The sequence below is a fragment of the Podarcis cretensis genome (assembly GCF_951804945.1).
Source record: "Podarcis cretensis genome assembly, chromosome: 10".
Taxonomy (NCBI): domain Eukaryota; kingdom Metazoa; phylum Chordata; class Lepidosauria; order Squamata; family Lacertidae; genus Podarcis; species Podarcis cretensis.
Genome location: NC_137179.1, coordinates 47,116,079 through 47,130,822, shown reverse-complemented (window position 1 = coordinate 47,130,822; position 14,744 = coordinate 47,116,079). Strand labels below are relative to the sequence as shown.

The 14,744-nt window shown below is 42.5% G+C and overlaps 1 protein-coding gene across 2 annotated transcripts in view; it reads left to right on the top strand.

Moving 5' to 3' along the window:
- HMGA2 (high mobility group AT-hook 2) overlaps positions 1-14,744 on the top strand; it is a 136,900-nt gene that overhangs the window by 108,846 nt on the left and 13,310 nt on the right. For both annotated transcript variants that reach the window (XM_079994409.1, XM_079994410.1), the window contains one exon: positions 9,935-9,967. In XM_079994409.1, coding sequence (XP_079850535.1) covers positions 9,935-9,967 — 33 coding nt within the window. The remainder of the gene's footprint in view (positions 1-9,934; positions 9,968-14,744) is intronic.

Below are 14,744 nucleotides of genomic sequence, written 5' to 3'. Positions count from 1 at the left end.
TAACCTTAGGAATAAAAAGTCATGCTTATACAGTATTGCAATTGGCTAAATAACATTGTACTCCCACCATGCAACCCCCTGAGATTGTGTGGGTTTTCCTATAAAACTAGGTCCAGAAAAAGTCAAGAGAAGTCAGTTTAATAAACCCATAAATAACATTTGAATTATCCTACTAGTATCATTGGTATTAAATTCTTCAAATGGAGCCAAGTAGAACGAAAAGAAAATAGTGTTTATTTATTTTTTAATGAAATTCCACGGATTCTTCATAGGTTACTATTGTTCAGGTTTATGAGTCTGTACAGAGTACTGTTAAATCTCCTTGACCAATATAAGGGTCAGATTTTGGGATGGATTCCAGTCACTCATAGCTCTCTGTGTTCACAGACATTAGGGTGGCTACTTAATTGCAAACATGAGGTGAAGAAGGCAGAAATCATGACCTTTTGTTCTAGAGACGAGGGGACATAATACGGGACATAATACTTTAGCACAAACGTCACAAACAGCCTGGTCCTATTAATGGCCCCTGAGTCAGGTGCAGAAATATAATTAATGGAGCTTTAAGATTGTCAAGAGGCATGAGACATCACACATTCCCTTGCGCTTTCTTTCTTTCTTTCTTTCTTTCTTTCTTTCTTTCTTTCTTTCTCCATCCACTTCCCCACCTTCTTCTACTCATGTACAGTGTGAGGTGCAGCCATTGTCAGCTTGTGTTAAAAAGATTCTGGGTACACTGTCAACTCCAGTTGGTTTTAATTAGGAATGGATGGAATGGAGTTCTGAAACTGTTCAGGGACTTCCAACTTCCAGTTGGTTCCACCCTGGTGTAATTCCTGTAAAAAACTCAAATTTTAGAACATAAGTGGTATAAAGAAAATAGCTTTTTGGTTTGGAGTTTGTTTGTTGTTTTAAATTTTTCCCCACAAGTGTGTGTTATTGTATATACAATAGATTTCGATCATATGCAGAGTAGCAGAGTAGCTTACAGCTAGGAAGCTAAATAACTCTTCTAGGTGATTGATAGCTTCTTTGTAAAGACTATACATTGTCCAGACTCTTTATATTCAAAAGAACTTTATTTTCATAAACATAACTGAGAAGAATATATTTATAACCTCATCCTTATTCAAACATAACTACATTCTCACTTGAATTCTAAATTGAAGTCTTCTTACTTAGACTTAAAAGCAAAACTGCGTTGCAACTTACACCAGAGGTATTTTTGGGGTTTTGTAACCTCACTCAGGCCTTACAGTTTTTACTTTCACCTCAGCAGTATTCTCTGTGCATAGAGCACCTGCACAGGTTTCTCCCTATGAGCATTTGGAGAATCTTCCTCTGTCTGTTTCGCTTCAGACAGATCTCACTGACACAGCACTGTCCTCAGCAGTATACCATATTTCTCGCCCTATAGGACGCACTTTTCCCCTCCAAAAATGAAGGGGAAATGTGTGTGCGTCCTATGGGACGAATGCAGGCTTTCGCTGAAGCCTGGAGAGCGAGAGGGGTCGGTGCGCACCGACCCCTCTCGCTCTCCAGGCTTCAGGCAGCTATCCGCAAGCCTTGCAAGCCCGGCGGGAGTTCCCGCGGGCTCTCCAGGCTTGCGGGCAGCAGCCTGCAGCCCAAAGCACGGGGTGTCCTCCGGAGGGTGCCCCGTGCTTCGCACAGGTGTCCGCAAGCCTTGCAAATAGCAGCCTGTTCTGGGGTCGGGGGAAGCTCGGGCTTCCCCCGCCCCAGCCCTGCGGCTGGGGGGGGGGAAATAATTTTTTTTATTCATTCCCCCCCCAAAAAAAGAGGTGCGCCCTATGGGGCGAAAAATACGGTACTTAGAAGCCTCTCTCAACAGCAATTCTCCCTCACACACAGAGAGCAGTTAAAAACAACACTTACTTGGAATAACAGTCACAACATAATGGAATGCCTTTCTCGTGACTCACAGGCAGCCAATCACATGAGAGCTACTGCCAGAGTGGGGGGGGGGGGGAGCCATGTTAAAAGTACACAGTAATTCAACATAAGTAAATATTCCCGTTTCAGGAAATTAAATCATTATCCTTAACAGTATGCACTTGTGAGGATAGCTGCACCCAAGTCATTAAGGAGATCGAAAGAGGCTAAAGTGTAAAAATGCCTGGTGGGACGAAAGTAATAACTCACTATTGAAGATCTTGGAGGCAAGAGGTTCTTCCACTGCGAGCTGCTTTTTGACACTTACATTTATTCCTAATATGGTGATGATAATGGGTCAGCTTTACAGGTTGATCATGAAGACAACTGTATCTGAAAAGCTTTCAGCAGTTTGCAAAAGGGTTGCTATTTATTATTTATTAAATATAACTACTGCCCTCCATCTGTGGATCACAGGGCAGTTTACAGAATAAAAACACAATGTTTCATATGGAGTTCATGAACAGTCCAATATCTGGAGAAAGGTTTGCTTTCTCCAACATTTGATAACTCCCCAAAAGCAATTGGCATGAAAAGATGATTAGTCACAAGGCAAACTCCAGGGGCCACCTCCATAGTCAGAGGTCCTCCAGACTGCCACTATTTTACAGAAGGATTCAAGTGCATACCGGAAATTCAGATTTGCACATTTAAAGTAGATTAAAAGGCTCTGCTCCTAGCACAAGTCCACTTCAGAAAAAGAAACAGATTTATTTATTTATTCATTTTGGAAAGTGATGCAGAAATGATTTGAAAAGAGTGGGATGGATGAATGGCTAACAGGAAGATGTGTCAACACCCTCCAAACAAATTAGGAAGAATGCTCCATGTTGTATAACTTTGAAAACAAATTGGAATGAATGCTCAAGAAAGGCCAGATAGAATCTAACCTCCATGTAATCTTTGTGCAAGCAAATCAGGACGAGTGCTCAATAAAGTGCTCCTCTGGAAGGTCCTTCAGTCTTTCCCTCCTCTCTCAAAAAGTGTGTCTTAACTCCCAGCATCCAGATCCTTCTACCTCATTTCTTCTCTGTGTGCCTATTTGAGGGCTCGTCTACACTTCTGCTTTTCCTGCCACTTTCCCCCGGGGAAAGCCACTCTTTACTTCTGAATTGGAACAAATGTCAGTTGGGTTTTCTGTGGATTAATGTTTGCTCCGATTTAGCAGTAAAGAGCAGGCTGTTCAGCAGGGCAAACAGGAAACCTCTCAGACCTGTGCTTATTAGCTGTGGGATGAGCAAAGTGTGGACGAACCCAAGTCTCTCATGCAGGTTGCACTGGCATGTCCTGGAATACAGGGAAGTGATTTAGCCTTCCCTCTTAAGTAAAAGGTAAAGAGACCCCTGACCATTTGGTGCTGTCATGACCGACTCTGGGGTTGTGGTGCTCATCTCGCTTTATTGGCCGAGGGAGCCGGCGTACAGCTTCCGGGTCATGTGGCCAGCATGACTAAGCTGCTTCTGGCGAACCAGAGCAGTGCACGGAAACACTGTATACCTTCCTGCCAGAGCGGTACCTATTTATCTACTTGCACTTTGACGTGCTTTCGAACTGCTAGGTTGGCAGGAGCAGGGACCGAGCAACAGGAGCTCACCGCGTCACGGGGATTTGAACCGCCGACCTTCTGATCGGCAAGCCCTAGGCTCTGTGGTTTAACCCACAGCGCCACCCGCGTCCCTTCCCTCTTAAGTAGCAGAGTACAAATGCTAAATTTCTGTATTGTTTGTACGTCCATTAAAAATGCAATCTAATTGGGCTGTTGTCAACTATGGATTGTCCTTTAGCCCTGGCTAACTCAAAACGCAAGGCTATCTATTCAGCAAATACAATAATGCAAATACCAAAAAAAAATGCATTTTGTTACCCAGCTTGTTTGTTCAATTTGTTTGTTTCAGCCTTAAGTAGCAACCTTTTTTCAGGATTCAGTTACGTTGCAGCGACCCGCCTTACACATGCAAACTTTGAGCTGGCCAGACCTTTGCACCCTTCAGGCCGAATGTTGTTGTCATAAGACTGTGCATTTCAAAAGGACTTGCTCTCTTTAATAATCTCAGCCATTAGCACTCCTTCCACCTCTTTCCCCTCCCCTGCTGATTACACCTGTACACATGTTTACTCCAAAACCACATCAAATCCACAGACATTCTTACAGGCTGACTGGTTTCTACTGCTCAGAAATCCCCCTATTTCTTGGCTGAGTACCCTGCATTCATGTGACTCCTGCACACTGCAACTCAATGAAATCCTCTGAAACAGCTGCCAATTCACCAAATTTTCCATGAATTAGGTCCTGACACTTCAATGAGAGGAAAGACAATGTCTGAAACCAGGCCAACTCTGGCTGACTGCCTAGTATGTGTCACAGTAATTCTACCAGCTGCCCTTCCACACAGCACTTCATACTTTACAGACCACCAAGCAGATCCCTGAATACTTCAATGCTGTTTGGAGTTGGAGCTGCCAGTATGTTTTCTCAGCCTCTGGCACCCAGTGGCTCCAGGCTGGACCCAGAAAGTTTTTGTGCGTGTTTGTTTTGTTTTGTTTTTATTTTTATGAATGGCTGTAGAAGAGGAGTCTTGACTGAACCGAGGCACAATACTGCAGCCATTCATGAAAACAGCAAAAGGAAAACATTGTACTTTGACTGATTGGATGCAGACCAAAGTTTATAGGAATGTTACTCATTCAGGACTTTTGCTGTCTAAAGGCTGATAACGTCTTTGCCTGCTAGATTATGGCTTGTAATTTAAAAAGTGTGGATTTGTGATCCTGGATAGATTGATTGTACTTCTACAAACTAGTTCAATCTTTTTTCTTTGCCTCGGAGAGGGGGGCAGATTTTTACGTCTTCCTCGAACCATTTCATTTCTGAAAAAGAGACATGTTGCTAGAAAACTCACTTCTTTTCAGATTTCCACCAAAAGTTTGGTCCAGGAGGGGGAAAAAAATACAATCTCTAGATTACTTATGTGTTTCCTAGCTTTCACATGGAAAAACTGTGTGACTCAAAATGAAGCCATTTAAGGCTTAAAACAGGGAAGACATTATTCAACTGAAGAAAATTAATAATTGTTGATATATAACAATGGGAAATCTAACCCATGGTATATAACGTTGTACCATTTAGTTGGTGTTGTGTGGCTTTGATCCCGCAGTAATTGCTAAGGCAAATTGGAGAATGGCTGTGAATGAATGAGTGCTCTGTTTAAGAATTCTCCTTTGGCAGGGCTGGAATTTATTCTTCAGTTCTGGAGTGTCTCCTTCCATGATGGCAGTGGATGCTTGTTCCATGTGTTTATTGCCATGTTCTAATTCAGCATTTCCCAAAGTTTCTACTGAGGGCCTATTCAAATATTATGGACCCCACAAAGAGGTGGTTTTTTAAAAAAATATCCAACTTGCACTACACGCAGGCACTGTGATCCTGGAAAGCCACTCACTATGTGGATATTCCCTGCACATAACTGCCTAGAAAGCAGGAATATGTGCAGCTTATTGAGTTGCATCCAACTAAGCCCTACTCAGAGTAGGCCCATTGAAATCATTGGGCTTGGGATAGTCACATTCATTAATTTCAGTGGTTCTACTCTGAGTAGGATTAACATTGGCTACGACCCTTATGAACCTTGCTTCTATTTTTAATTTTCTCACATTACTGTCCCGCCTTTAGTCTTTCATGGAAATCAAGACAGTATACATGTGGTTCCCAGGCAGCTACCAGTAACATAGGGCAGGAAAGTTCCTACAGAACATTTTCCATTTCATAATTTCATTAGGTACAATGACTGGATGCCACCTGCAAATAAATATTGGGCGGAATTGCCAGTTCCGAAATTGTTAGCTTTGTTTACCAAATACAAGGAAAATAAACTTGCTAGACTAAATCACTCTCTAGGGGCAGGGGTTCCCAAACTGGTCCACAAGCTTCATTCAGATGTTAGTGGCACACCTGCATGAAATATACTGATTTTTAGTTGTATGGTTTATTAATTTTGCAAATAACTTCCACTGTATTCTGCTCTGGTCAGACCTCACCTGGAGTACTGTGTCCAGTTCTGGGTACCACAGTTCAAGAAGGAAACTGACAAACTGGACCGTGTCCAGAGGAGGGCAACCAAAATGGTCAAAGGCCTGGAAACGATGCCTTATGAGGAACGGCTAAGGGAGCTGGGCATGTTTAGCCTGGAGAAGAGGAGGTTAAGGGGTGATATGATAGCCATGTTCAAATATATAAAAGGATGTCACATAGAGGAGGGAGAAAGGTTGTTTTCTGTTGCTCCAGAGAAGCGGACACGGAGCAATGGTTCCAAACTACAAGAAAAAAGATTCCACCTAAACATTAGGAAGAACTTCCTGACAGTAAGAGCTGTTTGACAGTGGAATTTGCTGCCAAGGAGTGTGGTGGAGTCTCCTTCTTTGGAGGTCTTTAAGCAGAGGCTTGACAAGCGTATGTCAGGAGTGCTCTGATTGTGTTTCCTGCTTGGCAGGGGGTTGGACTCGATGGCCCTTGTGGTCTCTTCCAACTCTATGATTCTATGATTCCCATGAGGCATTTCAATTTTAATTTACAATACAATGACATATATAAAATAGATATGTATATAAAAAGTCAGTAAGTAAGAACATTAAAAAACTACCATAAATATTAAAAAGATTAAAACAACAGCAACACATTTGTAAAATTAATTCAGATCCAGGACGGGTACCAACTGAGATAAATAAAAGCCACACACAGATTCCCAGCCATCACTAATACCAGGTACAGAAAGTATGATGTTTTGCTGGAGTCTTTCTGTTCTCAACCCAGTCAACTCTGTTCTGCCTTGCCCCTAAGTATTGGAGCATTCTGCTATCCATGTTGGCCAAAATAACATTTTAAATCAGGTGTGGAAGACCTTTGGACCTCCAGATGTTGCTCAATGAACTACAGCTCCCATCAACCTGGATGATAGCTCATGCTTGTCAGGGCTGATGGAAGTTGTAGTTTAGTAATATCTGGCAGGTCACCTGTTCTAAATAATTATCCCAGTGGTCCAGTAGCACAGCTTTCCTGTCTTGTGACAGTACACTTAATACCAGCAGGTTTACTAATGGACAGAATACAGAAGAACATAGGCAGCTACCTTTGAGTCAGATCATTGGTCCATCTAGCTCAACAGTGCTCACACGGACTACTGGTGGCTCTCCAGGGTTTCTCCTAGACCTACCTGGAAATGCTGGAGATGTGGTCTAAACCATTGAGCCTCTTGGGCTTGCTGATCAGAAGGTGGGCAGTTTGAATCCCGACGCTGGGGTGAGTTCCTGTTGCTCTGTCCCAGCTCCTGCCAACCTAGCAGTTTGAAAGCACGCCAGTGCAAGTAGATAAATAAATACCACTGTGGTGGGAAGGTAAAGGGTATTTCCATGCGTCTGGTTTCTGCCACAGTGTTCCACTGCACCAGAAGTGGTTTAGTCATGCTGGCCACATGACCCAGAAAGCTGTCTGTGGACAAACACCATCTCCCTCAGTCTGAAGCAAGATGAGCGCAGCAACCCCGTAGTTGCCTTTGACTGTACTTAACCATCCAAGGGTCCTTTCCCTTTCCCTTTTTACCTTATAAACTAGAAAGGATGAGTCCATTTAACTGGTAACAGACGGTGTGGAACAGGTGAGGCGTATGCTGCAGGAAATAATTTGCTGGGGGAAATGTGAGCTTGAGGGAATTGAAAGAGGAGAAGGAGTTGGCCTGCCAGATCAGAAGTGGGGGCAGCATTCTGTCAAAATGGGCAGGATTTATTCTGTGAAGCTGTGAAGTAATTAAAAAGAAAGTGCCTTTCTGAACTTCTTTGCCTCACAGCTGAGTAGGCACAGCCAGATCACACAGATCTGCAAAGGGTGTGATTTTCAGGTGGTCTTTAGCAGGCATTTCATATTTTAAGGAATTTAGCATTGAAGAATGAAAGGAGACGTAAGGATAGATGCTAATGGTCAAGACAGGTGGGTGGCAGACTAGCTTTTAAACCCAGGATATATGTGTACACCTAGTGACCCACCAGGCTAAATGCAGCCTACCTGCCGGATGTTCTACAACCATGTTTTTGTGGCCACAGGCAACAAAACCAAAGGTTTACGGGGGTGCCATACATAGCATGTGGGCTGCATTTGACTTTGAAAAGTCACAAGTTGTGCTTTATGCTTTAAGAAACAGGCTGGATTTTCAACAGCGCTGGGGAACACTCCAGGCTGACCACATATTCAATTGAACTCAAGTGTGATGGGGAACTCAACAACAGGGAGCTAAAATGTTATGATAACGTACCAACGATCCCGGACTGGCAGACAAAGATGGTGGAATATGCTGAGTTGGCGAAATTGACTGGGAAAATCCAAAACCAGCAGGATCAAACGTTTCAAAAAGACTAGAATAAGTTTATAGAGTATTTGAGGGATAATTGTAAACATTTAACAGCACTGACAGGACTGATTTAAAGCTTGATAGTTTATAGAAAGCATGGATTTACAATTAATATAATTTAGTATTATTGGAATTGAATAGAGAGTAAAGAGGGAAAATTGAAATGCAATTTTAAAAAAGATATAATTTAAGGTAATCATAGGCCGGGAGGGAGGGGAGTCGAGTGCTCATGAGAGTGCAATATAATTCAAAAACTGGAGTGTGTTATATTTATATAAAATGGAAACTTAATAAAAATAATTTAAAAAGAAATAAATTGGTAACATGTCTAGAAAGTTGAGCCATGGACGATTTTGCAAACCTGGCCCTACATTGGTCTCCCATGAACCCTTGTGTTCTACTTCAGAGGATACAGACTTTTTGTCTGCAGAGATTTGACTCCATGCATGATATATCCTTAATAAAGTAAGCTGTGAGTTCATTGTTTTAAGGAATCTGCATGCTCCAAAAGGATTGAAACCAGACTCTTATTCAAACCACCGTTGTATTTTATTCCTCTGCTTGGTATAGTGAGAAGAAAAATCTCCATGAATGCATTAGAAAAACAAAAAACTTTCTCCCTACCTAAGTTTCAGATACACAGACAAATGCAGCAAAATGTCAGTTGGCAGCTGGGATAGCTCAATTGGTAGAACATGAGATTCAGTTTCAGCGTTGTGGGTTTGAGCCCCACGTTAGACAAAAAGATTCCTGCCTTGCAGGGGGTGGACTAGATGACTCTTGTGGTCCCTTCCAACTCTACAATACAGAGATACTTTGAACAAAAATGATGTACACAAATCTGGATGGTCTCAAAAGCAGTTATGGGGGAATTCTGCAAATATCCCTCAACTGTAGTTTTACATTATTTTCATGTATGCCATGGGAATGTTATACAAAGTATGTGCAGCTAAATTAGAATAATTGTAGAAAATATGCAAACAATCTCTTGTCTTTCCCAGCTGTATATTACTGTAAAAGTTAACCTGTTCCCAATGCCCAGACTGGAAATTTATAAGCATATAATTCTAATCAAAAAGGATACACATCATATCACACATAATACTGAAAACTGAGATTTTTCCGCTGTATGTTACATTGGCCTTCACCTACCTGGTATTCTCCAGATGTTTTGGACTACTGTTCCCATGAGCATCATCGAGCACAGCCTGATGGGCTACACATTGAGGAAGGCTTTGTTACACAGTACAGCTTTGTTACACAGTAAAGTCATACCTTGGAAGTCGAATGGAATCCATTCCGGAAGTCCTTTGAACATTCCAAAATGTTCAAAAACCAAATCGCAGCTTCTGATTGGCTGCAGGAAGCTCCTGCAGCCAATCAGAAGCCACGGAAGCTCCGTCAGACGTTCAGGTTCCAAAAGAACATTTGCAAACCAGAACAATCACTTCCGGGTTTGCTGTGTTCGGGAGCCAAAATGTCTGAGTTCCAGGGCGTTCAGGATCCAAGGTACAACTGTATGAGAAAGAGGAGACTTTCCTTTGTCATAAGCCATCTAAATAATATCTTTCTTTACTCTTTCTTTGCAGCCACAACAGGTGACCCAGAAGAAGCCAGCTCGGGTAAGTAGTGTGTGTGTGTGTGTGTGTGTGTGTGTGTGTGTGTGTGAGAGAGAGAGAGAGAGAGAGAGAGAGAGAGAGAATTATTTGCTGTGTGCTAAATTCATATAATTCCATACATCTGTAATGCTAATCTGACGTCAACATGTAATGAACAGAAATACTTGAGGGTACATAAACGAGATGATTTTATGCTGATTAAACAAGGACAACATCGCAAACAAGAATCTTATTTCATCAGGTGCATGTTAAACTTTTTTTTTTTTACTAACATTTCTTTATAGCCAAATGGTGACAAAACAGAAGTTAAAAACTACAAAACACAATAATAATTATAAAAGAATGAAGCTAAAGCAAATTATAACAGCCATGAAATAAACCCAACAGCAGTTTAATTATCTAAAGGGGTAGGCAAACTAAGGCCCAGGGGCCGGATTCGGCCCAATCACCTTCTAAATCCGGCCCGCAGACAGTCCGGGAATCAGCGTGTTTTTACAGTTTTTACATGAGTGGAATGTGTCCTTTTATTTAAAATGCATCTCTGGGTTATTTGTGGGGCCTGCCTGGTGTTTTTACATGAGTAGAACATGTGCTTTTATTTAAAATGCATCTCTGGGTTATTTGTGGGGCATAGGAATTCGTTCATTTAAAAAACAAAAAAGTCCGCCCCCTCCCCATGAGGGCTGAGGGATAGTAGACCAGCCCCCTGCTAAAAAAGTTTGCTGACCCCTGATAAACAACAACAAATTTTTAAAACTGAAAAATTATTTAAAGAGGCAAACTGCTGAAAAGTCCCTCTCTCTAGTAGCCACCACCTTCATCATCGGCAATTGGAGAAGGGCCTCAGAAGATGACCTTAAGATCTGGGTAGGTATATATGGGAAGATGCTTAGGGCCTAGAAAGAGACTACCTATCATTTTAGATTACAGAGCACTGGTATAATATGATCCTTTTCGCCAGTCCCAGTTGACAATCTGGCCAGGCTATTTTGGCCTGACCGAACTTTCTAGACCGTTTTCAAAGGTAGATCCATAGACAATGCCTTCTAGCAATCCCGAATTGGCCGATTAAACAGCCATTAACCCCACTTTGTCACACTGTCTTGTTTAAAAGGGTTGTTTTCTCACCTTTTCAATGAATATTTATGGATGAAATGGGAGCTCTAAACCATTTTACAGACTCCAAACACAGAGCCGGAACATGGTAGTTATTACACACTGCTTAACATTGAAAACTACGGTAGACTTTTATATAATATGAGCATAACATCCTTAGTGAGTATAATAGAGGAGACACTGAGGATTAGAAGCGATTTCAGGATCCATGAAAGGATGGGGAAGCTCTCTTCAGGTGTTACTAAAAAATGGCAGTGTTTTCTTGAGTCCCGAGGCATGACTGGCTCAGGAGTGGAGTGACCAGCTGTGACAGGTGAAGATGGAGAGGAGAGATTCGGCTGGGGGCTGAGACCAGAGAGAAGAGGCTGGGGGGAACAGATGCTTTTGGCTCCCAGGCAGTGGCGTAGCGTGGGGGGTGCAGGGGGGGCTGGCCGCACCGGGCGCAACATCTGGGGGTTAGGGTTAGGGGGCGCAAATTACTTGCCTTGCCCCGGGTGCTGACAACCCACGCTACGCCACTGCTCCCAGGGCCCTGCTGCCTCAGCTGAGGAAGTAGAAGTCTCATCTCTCCCCTACTCTTTGAGACAAAGGAACACAGCCAGGGAATCTGAGAGGGAGTCAGCCCACAGCTAGGGAAGGAGAAACCAAAGTCAGAAGGGGTGGGGAAGACTCCTTGGAAGGGTGCCAAGGGAGATGTAAGTGAGTAGGAGGGGAAGCACTTTGCAGAGGCTGGTTTCCAGTACAGCAGTGCAGGTGCTTAGCAGGATTAGAAGGAATTACAGTGGTACCTCAGGTTACATACGCTTCAGGTTACATACACTTCAGGTTACAGACTCCGCTAACCCAGAAATAGTATTTCAGGTTAAGAACTTTGCTTCAGGATGAGAACAGAAATTGTGTTCCGGTGGCAGCAGGAGGCCCCATTAGCTAAAGTGGTGCTTCAGGTTAAGAACAGTTTCAGGTTAAGTATGGACCTTCGGAACGAATTAAGTACTTAACCTGAGGTACTACTGTACACATGATAGACAAGAAAACTAGAAATATCAACAGCCATTGCTTGATTCAGGGATGGTGAGTTGCTTGGAGTCCCGAAGTCCAGGGGATCTGCAAGCTTTATAATGTATAAAGAGGGTGATGTATCCTGCTGGTCAGCTGCTCACTGGGTCCTGCCAACACCTTCAAACCACAGGAAAAGACTTCTGTAGCACCTGGAAGGGGAGGCTCCCTTAGGAATCTAAGAATCTGTCTCGCACTGTGTTTGCCAGGCAGCTTTATAGATTACTTCTATATGAGCCCGCTCCTCCTCCAGTTCAAGCTATCAGTAGGGTCTGGGTGGGTTCCAGCATCTTTAAATGGGATCCTGGTGGTCTGCTGATTGCCAGTGCTTCTTTCCACCCACACTCCCAAACAAAACATTCTTTTCAATAGCTCACAGGCTTCAACTTGTCACATCTCCTAAAACCAAGCTGCTGATTTTTTTTTTTTTTAAAAAAAGAAAACCATATTACTTTAGAAATAATGGAGATAACCTAATTTATGGTTTGGGATCATTTTCCAGCAATGATAGAGTGGTTTTGTTATGAATGCGCTGACCAGCAATTCCCCTCTAGCAGTTCTAGTTAGTGGGTTAAAAATATATTTGCTTATTTGAGCATTGAACACAATCAGTATAGCGACTAGCGTAGAAATATTGATTTGGCCTTTGACAGGGTTACCAGGTCTCAGGGTCTAACCTTAAATTGGCCTGAAACCTATCCTTGCTTCCTTAGAAGTGAGTCCCACGAGGTCCAGTAGGACTTAGTCTCAAGTAAAGAAGTATAGGGCTGCGGTCTTAACCTGTTCCCAGGTGAAAGTATTAAATATCAAGGCAAGGAAGCAGAGAGAAGGGAGAAAGCCATGTTCCTGCCACCATCAGCCTTCTTCTAACATTTCCAACATGTTCTTCCAGTTTCATTTTCTCTCCTTTTATGGGAGAAAGTAAACTGAAAGGTGGACACCCAAACTTGTATTATAAATATATTTTGGAAATGCATAGGAAATTGGACAATAATTCCGCAAAGGAGATCAGCTTGGGATATCTATTATCTGTCTTTCTCAATATGTACTTTGAGCCTCAGAAAAACTAGCAGCCCTTTTATTTGGGAAGCTGGAATATGCCTGAGAAGGCTGTTCAGCCTAAGAAGGACGAGAGTCCTGCCACAGTTCAGTCTCGTGCCTCTATTCCTTACTACTCCCTTTTATTTTACATGACCGAAATCATCTATAAAAGCAAATAGTTCAGGCTCAAAATTAACAAGAACATGAGCTCATGCAGGCTTCCTAATCTGAGCTGTCTAAGGAAATAATGATAAAATATAAACATAGGGACTACATGGAAGTTCATGGAGGATAATGTAAATCTTATACTACATTCAGAGGAATCACTTCCTTTTCCATCTGTTTCCTTCAAAATAGCCTTGCAGATGGTTTTTCCAGACAGCTTTCTAGATTAAGGTAGAAATCTCCCCCCAATGGGATTTGGAAATATTAAGCCCAAGCCTTGGAGTACCAAAGTGTTTAGTTGTAGTTTGGACCAGCAGCCTTGGTTTCTCTAGGCCAGACGTGAGAAACATTTTTCAGTCCCAGAGCCATGTTCCCTTGTGAGGAGCTCTCAGGGGGCTGCATGTCATTGCTGGGTGGAACCAAAGGCAAAGAGTGGGCAGATGTATTGCACCTTTGTATATACAATAATAGGCGACATTCAAGCCATGCAAAAATCCTAGGTTTCTGTTTGTGTGCACACTATAAACACGAGGGATCATCACAGTTCTGGGATACATTCCAGCCAGGCAAAAGCAGCCGGGCAAAAGCACTTGAGGAGTGTTCAGAGCAGGGCCAGACCAAGACATTTTGGCACCTGAGGCAAACCACAGAATCACACACACACACCCTACCCAGTTTATACCACCAGTGGTGGTTTGGAATAATTTTTGCTTACAACACCAAACTTCTAAGCTATTTTTTTGCAATGAATCCGGGGACACTTTTCAACTTCAGTCAAATTCCGTGGATTTTGTCAGGGGACTGATTTGTAAATCCGGGGACCGTCCCTGGGAAACGGGGACGTCTGATAACCTTATTCTAAACACAACTCCAATACAGACCACTCTGTAACTCTCCCCTACAATGCAGCACACAAAAATCCAGTTGTAGTGTTTCGTGCCCTCTGGAACAAGAGGTTACCTGCTTTTAGCATTCCAGTTCTGATACCAAAGATCACTGTGTGAGCTCTGTGTTGCCCCCACTCTGCCTTCCCAATGCACACACAGTAACACACTGTTACAGTTTCCAGTTGTATTATTTTTATTTATTAATGATCATGCATCTTATTTTGTCAGAAGTTGAAAGATATGCTTTTGTGTATGGAACATTTTGTTGTATACTGGTTTGAACTTCTAGATCTGTGTGTTTTCAAAGATGTCCCGTTTAGTTATTTTGTTGTTGTTGTTGTTTTAAGAAAATCAAGCTCTTATCTCTATTTTCATCTTGAATAATACCACCAGTTTTCTTTAGAATATTGTGCAAAATACAGAAGAGTCTAAGGTAGTGTCCCCCTCCACCTTTTTACTACAGTTCTATAAATATCATTATCTTTCAGCCTTCAAACACACTGCAGGGCAAATCC